This window comes from Temnothorax curvispinosus, unplaced genomic scaffold (genome assembly GCF_003070985.1).
Source record: "Temnothorax curvispinosus isolate PA1 unplaced genomic scaffold, ASM307098v1 QBEX01003196.1, whole genome shotgun sequence".
Taxonomy (NCBI): Eukaryota; Metazoa; Arthropoda; class Insecta; order Hymenoptera; family Formicidae; genus Temnothorax; species Temnothorax curvispinosus.
The window spans coordinates 1-7,065 of NW_020212976.1; the positions used below are offsets into that span (position 1 = coordinate 1).

Genomic DNA, 7,065 nt, shown 5'->3' on the forward strand with positions numbered 1-7,065 from the left:
TATGTTTTTATCGCGGTCTCTTGCGTTTTTTCCCAATTACTTAAATGTTCAAAAATTGGGCCTGCGATATTTGGTGAGCAAAAGCATGTAGCGAAATTTAAGGCAATATTGACCATGGACTGGCAATACATATATAGCACATCTTGTCACGTATTTCTCTCTCTAAAATGTCCGGAAGCACCGAAAGAGGAAAAGAGAGAGAAATATACTTCTCTCTCCAAAGTGTCCGGAAGTATGGAAAGAAAAAAAGAGAGAAGATGGCTCTTTCTCTAACTTTTTCTGTACATTATAATAAACTGTAGGCAGTTGCCAGTCCATATCTATAAGGTCCGTGTATTGGACGAATCGTTGTCCATGGATGTATAATATAGATGTCTGTGATTGCAGTACTTTGTCTATCCAGTTACTTTAGCGCGTCTTATCCTAGAGCGTCTAATCCAGTAGAGCGCGCGTAAAATGAACACACATCTACCCCTTCTTAAGAAAAAAGTTATTTTGCTGCATACATTGATAAGTAATCATATACTGTAATAATAATTTATTTAATGCTAAAATTCTTTAAGACTCTTGATAATAAAAAATAATATAGTGATTTGGTTATGAGAGTGACAACGCGGTTCTTGGTGCGTAATTTATATAAGAACTATTTATTTTTAAATTACAATAATTTCCGTACGTTATTTAATGCTAAATCGACATTTAAAGAATCACAGTTTATACAATGTAAAACTTGTTTGTATAAAACGTTCAGCCTGACCATTTGTTGGTATATTATACGAAGCCGTATACTTTATGTTTACCATTTACTCGTAGGAATTATTGAAATTCTTCTGCTTCTTTTTCTACTTCTCGCAAACGTTTTTGCAAGGTATCAATTTTCATTTCCAATTCCACCTTTAAGGTGGAAGCCACCTGAAGCTCGTTTTCAAGTTTTATGGCTTTTTCTTGCCACGCATTACGCGAATCCTCTGACTGCTGTAGTCGTTTCGCTAAATCTTTCTTGTTCTTTCCGCCGGTAGCCATATCCAACTCGTTAGTATTTAAGTCTGCTTCAAGTTCTGCTTCTTCTTCTTCTTCTTCTAATTCTACTAAACGTCTCGTTAAATTTTTTTTTACGGCACCCGTTTTTACCGTCAGGGGCCGAATGTTAGTCGAAGTTGAACCGTTGTTAGTCGAAGTTGAAACTGCAGTGCTGGTCGATGCCACTGCTGGCTATTTGATATGAAAAAAAAAAAAAAATAATAATAAATATATCAAATAATAATTATGTATCATACTATTATATTAAATATCTATACTTACATCAATGCACTGTTTTCTCCCTTTAACAAAAAATAAACGATAAAATATAAATATTTGATCTTCTCAAAAACTTTATACAAAATTTTCTCTAATAATTGCAAAACACATTTACTTACGCTTTCTCCTGCTCATTTTCTTTCTGCGTCAATGGACGCACTCGACAAAAGACTTTAATGTTTCCTTTTAATTCATGGATTACATTATGCAATTTCCTGTTCTCTGTCTCCATCTTATCAGCAAAAATTTCCCATTTTTCTGCTTTTTTTTCCGTTTCCTGCAAACGCTTTTGCAAGGCATTTACCATTTCCATTTCATTTTCATTTAAGGTCTGAGTCGAAGTTGAAACTGCAGTGCTGGTCTTTTTTATGGCACCCGTTTTTGCTGTTAAAGGTCGAAACTCGTTAGTACAAGTTGAAACTGCAGTGCTGGTCTTTTTTATGGCACCCGTTTTTACTGTTAAAAGCCGAAACTCGTCAGTACAAGTTGAAACTGCAGTGCTGGTCGATGCCACTGCTGGCTATTTGATATGAAAAAAAAAAAAAAAATAATAATAAATATATCAAATAATAATTATGTATCATACTATTATATTAAATATCTATACTTACATCAATGCACTGTTTTCTCCCTTTATCGCGGCACAGACAAGATTCTCTGCATGCTATGCTTTCTCTTACGCATATGCATTGATTATTGGTGAAACAATTCGTTTTCTTGCACCTGCACACAGTCCAAGGCATGATGCTGTAAATATAACAAGCTGTTAATAGATTAACAGAAAGAGATAAGTAATATATCTTTTAATTACAACCTGAATATGAAGAATTAACAGATCTATGTGGAAAACTAAAAGTTATGAAAAAATCGTTACAAGTTTTCAAGACCGTACACACATGACGCTTAAATTTTTTAAAGACAATGGTTTTTTATTCATGCCAAAGAAAATAATTATTGCATCTTCTCTTTCATTACGCAAACGCAAACAAACTACACAACTATTAACAAAAAAAAAACGAATATTGTTACACTACCTCTCAATTTAGTGCTAAAAAAATTTTTAGAAAAGCCTCGTGTTTTTGATAAAATTATATCTTTCGTGAAAAGTTGTACACACGGGGACAGGAATGCCTTCTCACTTGAAATTGCATGCGTATCGGGGCATATTCAGAGCGCGTGCTCCGTCTCTAGATATTCGTTCATCATGACTGTAAGGGTATCCTCACAAAATTCTCGTATAGTAATGCGTTGATCTACGTTACGTTACGCTACATTACTATACGAGAGTCTTGTGCGGAAGCACTCTTAATTACTCGGCAAAGTTGTCCCAACATATATTTTGAGAATATTTTATAATAATATATTTCAAATAAATAAATAATTCATTAATAATATCTATAATCTTAGGGTGTATTAATTAATAATATAATATCAGGGAAAGTTACGTTTGAAAAGTAAATCGTTACCGTAATTCGTTGCTCATTGAAAAAGTAAATTATCGTTACTGTATACAACTCGTTATTCTTAAAAGAAGTAACTCGTTACCGTTACTTGTTACTCATTGAAAGAAGTAACTCATCGTTACCGTAACTCGTTACCGTTATTCATTCAAAAAAGCAACTTATCGTTACCGTAACTCGTTATTCTCATTGCAAAAACACCGAAAGAACGGTTTTGCTGAAAATTCAAAAAATTTTGCGCATTCGTGTCCAAGACTTCTCAGTGTTCGTGTTCAGACAAGAACACACGTGATCACTAGCTACGTAAGACAACATTTATTTGTGTGCCGTGGATATTAATGATAAATATTAATAACACATATATGCTTAATTTATAAGTTTTTTTGGATTTATGCCTGACATGTAGTGACCGCGGTGTGAATCTGTAACTTGTTACGAGTCATCGTTATCATTACATTGTTGTTGTAATATATAATATAGTAGATATGACTTTACAGTCAATTTGATACTGTAAATGTCTTGAAACATTCTTCTTCTCCTTTCTTTCAATAAAGATAGAAGGAGAAGAGAAACGTTTCGAAGCATTTTTGGCGTAACGAATTATAGAATCGCACTGCAAGGAACGTACTTAAAATATAGGAATGTCTTTAACAATAAGATATTTCTTGGACATCTGGGCTATTTAGCTATTTTTCAAATATAATTTCATTTCAAGAAACGTGAAAAAAGTATGCATGTCTAATATAACAAACACATTTTAGGGAAAGCCGTATACGAGAGAGAAATCACAAAGAAATTTGTCACATAAACAGCAGATTATGAATAATTATAACTTTTATCTGGAAATAATCTGAATATAATCTAGAATAAACACTGAGAAATTGAAGAAAAAAAGATTGGAGAAATTTACGAAAACGTTACGTGATTACGTTTATTAATATGATTAACAATTTAATGTTTAATTTTTTTATCTTCTGGATTTTATATACCTTGCAACTGTTGCTCGTTTTTTTTCTGCATCCGCTCAAATTCCATTCTTTTCATCTTTTCCATCTCCAGCAATTCTTGTTGCTTCTGCTGCAATCTCTCCAATTGTTCTCTCTTTTCCTATTCTTCGCGTAGTACTCTCGCTTGTAAATTTCGTACTGTAAATGCGTACATAGCGCGTATCTAAATTATACTACAATCTTACAAGAACATGGTGTGATAAAAATTAAATACAGTAGATACATTAATCTTACCTATTTCCGCGTCGCGTAGGGCCTGCTTTTCTTCTTGCAGCAGTAATTCTAGCTTCTGTTTAACATCTTCTAGTTGTTGAACCTTGGCACCTTCTTCCTTTGACAGAGTTTCCAATTTCCGAGCTTGGATCTCGGCGGCGATTCTAGCCTGCCTCTCGTGTTATAGTTCCAGCTTGGTCTCTTCTTTTTCCTGTTTAGTAGCCTAGCAAGCAGCAATACGTTGTGAAATAAATTCCAAGTAAAATTGTTATCTGTTCTAATTAAAACATATATATTTTTCTGTTTCAATTTATTTGTTTTAATTTACTTGTCGCAAGGATCTTCTTTGATTGGCCAAACTTCTCTGATAGCCGATTTTCTCGCCCGAATGCTGAATGGCCGTTTGCAATGCCGCGAGCCACTGCAGTCTGCCTTTGTGATCCTCTGCCACTAGCTCGATGCATCTATGTTCGGGGGTGCTCAGCACGAATCTTCTATCGGGCTTTTTCACCGTTTGTCAGCGTATCGGCCCAGCAATTGGCATTCAGCAGTATTAATCCGGACGGTTCTTTCTGTTGGGGATCTTTATAATACGTCAATTCACCAGGACGCAGCACAAACCAGAAGTACCGCAACGTTGGCAGCAGGAAGCCCTTTTTCATCAAGTAGCCCTGCAATAATGGTATAATTGTAAAAAAAAGACGTATTGTTATTATGTAACGCGTGTAATGTGCGCTATGGCACCTCTTAAAACTATACAATATGTATCTGTATATAAACGTAAGATCGCAACGTAGTGGTGTGTCGTAGCCCGTAGCCGCCTGGGTTGTTTGCCCGTGGCCGCCTCTGGAGGTGCCGTCGGGCCGGTGGTTGGTATCGGCGGGGGTCTGTTAGTAGCATACTTATGCTACACCTCTCATGTCTCCTTACAGTGCCAGACTAGAGTCAAGCTCAACAGGATCTTCTTTCCCCGCTAATTTGTCCAAGCCCGTTCCCTTGGCAGTGGTTTCGCTAGATAGTAGATAGGGACAGTGGGAATCTCGTTAATCCATTCATGCGCGTCACTAATTAGATGACGAGGCATTTGGCTACCATAATGAGAGTCATAGTTACTCCCGCCGTTTACCCGCGCTTGCTTGAATTTCTTCACGTTGACATTCAGAGCACTGGGCAGAAATCACCATGCGGTGTTGCGTCTCGATTGGTCATCGTTCTCGTTGTTGTTTCGTTCGGTGGTGCGTTCTCTTCCTCCTCCACCTCGACCATCGCGCCCATTGCTTCGACAGTTGTTGCGGATCTAATTTGATCGGTCGTCGCGATCTCGTAGGTCGCCTGCTCCGCGAGGTTCGCCTGTTGTACCTACCGAATCGAATAATGATTGATGCAAATACGAAAGGAAAGCTGTACCAATAACGAGACGAAAAAGAAGAAGAAACCTGTCGTACCTCGTCATCGTTGTTGCGTCCGTCGCTCCGTTGCCGTTGTTCCGGCCCTATCTCCCCGCTTTCGGACCCCTCCGTCCGCCGGCTCGCCGGTCTGCTTAACGTTGCCTCGCTCGACGGTGTTGTTGCGTTCGATCTCTTGTCGGGGTTGACATCGATTCCGCTTCGGAATTGTTTTCCATGCCGCTCGCTGCCCCGTTTGTCCGTTGACCTCCACTTGCTTCGCTTGGCATTGATGTCTCTGGTCGCGGCTGCTGCTGCTGCTGCTGGGTCACCATCCTCGGCGTCATCACTCCTTGCTTGCGCTGTCTTGGCGATTACGCCGTCGGTTTTATTGGAGTCACCTGGCCAATCTCTCGGTCACCGCGGTGCAATCGCGAGGTTAACAATCGTGGCAGCTCTTCGATTTCGCGTCGCTGTCGCGCCGCCGTCGCTGCCGTTTCTTCTCTCGCCGCTCGTTCATCAACGATCGTTTCATCGCGATCGTTGTTGTTGTCGGCTGCCGCGTTGCAATTATGGAGATACGATCTGGCTCTAATGCCATCCCCGTTTACATCTATGACGATGCGGTAGGGCGGTGGCATCGGTCTCTCCCCGCTGCATTGTTGCGTCACTGTGACAAGGGCCGTGGCCATTGTCGTGCCGTCGATCGGGTCGTCGATCGTCGTATCGACGCATCTCTTCCAAGTGCGCAATCGTCCTTCTTCGCACACCGAGATCGCTTTTGCCAGCCGAATGTTCGCCTGGCTATCGTCGTCCAGACGTTGTTCTTCGTCACGATCGATCGGCGGTAATTGTACCGCGTATGATTCGGCGTATTGTAGGACCTGGCGTGATTGTTGCCGGTTCTGCAATATCATGGCGACCCTCTCAATCTCCCGGGTGAGAACGTTACGTCGTTCTCGGTCTCTTTCGTCGACTGGTCGTCGCATCGGATCGCGCGGGTCGATTCCCGCCGGTCTCTGGTACGGCATTATGTTTCGGCGTCTTCCTCTCGGTCAGCCGGTTCGTTGTGTCGAGCATTCGCACCTCAGTCCGTTCGTTTCGACACTTTTATAGGCGTCGCGTTCGCGCAATACCAATCCGTTCGCACGTACAGTCGTTTGCACGTCCGGTTGACTCGGCTCTGATATCGCGGTTGTTGGCCGGTGTTGGTGGCGGTGCCAGAGGTTTTAGCCGGCTCCGTATGGCCTCCAGGTCGACTTTCGTCCTCTCTATCCCGGTGATCTTCGGCATGGCGCGTGGTCTCGGCTGGCTCAGTGGCGGCGCACAGTGGGGCGAATCTAACAAAAACCGGATATTGGACGAAAAAATGAAAAACGTATAATTCAAATTTTGATGAGATTTTATGTTAATATATATCCTAAACTATAAATAAATGTGCTTATAATTGATTTTATCCTTTGTTATTTCCGCGACTAGGTAGATAAGGATCTCCGTGAAGCAGCCGTGAACTTTGCACCGTGAGAGGAGGCTTAACGAGTTCCCGCGCTTCGAGACATGAAGGATGTACTTCGTGCTTCGTCCTCAATATCATCGGCGTCGGCGTCTGCGTTGGCTTGTTCCAGTGGCAGTGTCTGCAGCTTCTGCTTCCTTTTTTTTTTGCGCTGCCTCTTGAAATGTTGGTTGTCGTGCCACCCAAGC

The 7,065-nt window shown here is 40.8% G+C and overlaps 1 protein-coding gene across 2 annotated transcripts; it reads right to left on the reverse strand.

The window, feature by feature from the left end:
• Nucleotides 1-676: 676 nt before the first annotated feature.
• Nucleotides 677-4,867, reverse strand: LOC112452290 (kinesin-like protein KIN-14C). Of its 2 annotated transcripts, XM_025012410.1 has the most exons (7): nt 4,308-4,867; nt 4,001-4,202; nt 3,749-3,904; nt 1,911-2,046; nt 1,419-1,819; nt 1,303-1,322; nt 677-1,212 (listed from the first exon to the last, which is right to left on the reverse strand). In XM_025012410.1, exons 5-7 carry the CDS (start codon nt 1,432-1,434, stop codon nt 817-819), a joined length of 432 nt encoding a protein of 143 aa, XP_024868178.1. In that variant the 5' UTR covers nt 1,435-1,819; nt 1,911-2,046; nt 3,749-3,904; nt 4,001-4,202; nt 4,308-4,867; the 3' UTR covers nt 677-816. The 2 variants fall into 2 exon arrangements, with proteins under 2 accessions (XP_024868178.1, XP_024868177.1); XM_025012409.1 differs by lacking the exon at nt 4,308-4,867 and having other exon boundaries at nt 4,001-4,291.
• Between the last annotated feature and the right edge of the window lie 2,198 nt (nt 4,868-7,065).

Excerpts from the sequence above, each read along its gene's own strand:
- LOC112452290 (XM_025012409.1), bottom strand. The coding sequence starts at position 2,042 with ATGCCTTGGACTGTGTGCAGGTGCAAGAAAACGAATTGTTTCACCAAT. Across the intron at positions 1,820-1,910 it reads GGAGAAAACAGTGCATTGAT|CCAGCAGTGGCATCGACCAG; the intron begins GTAAGTATAGAT and ends CATATCAAATAG.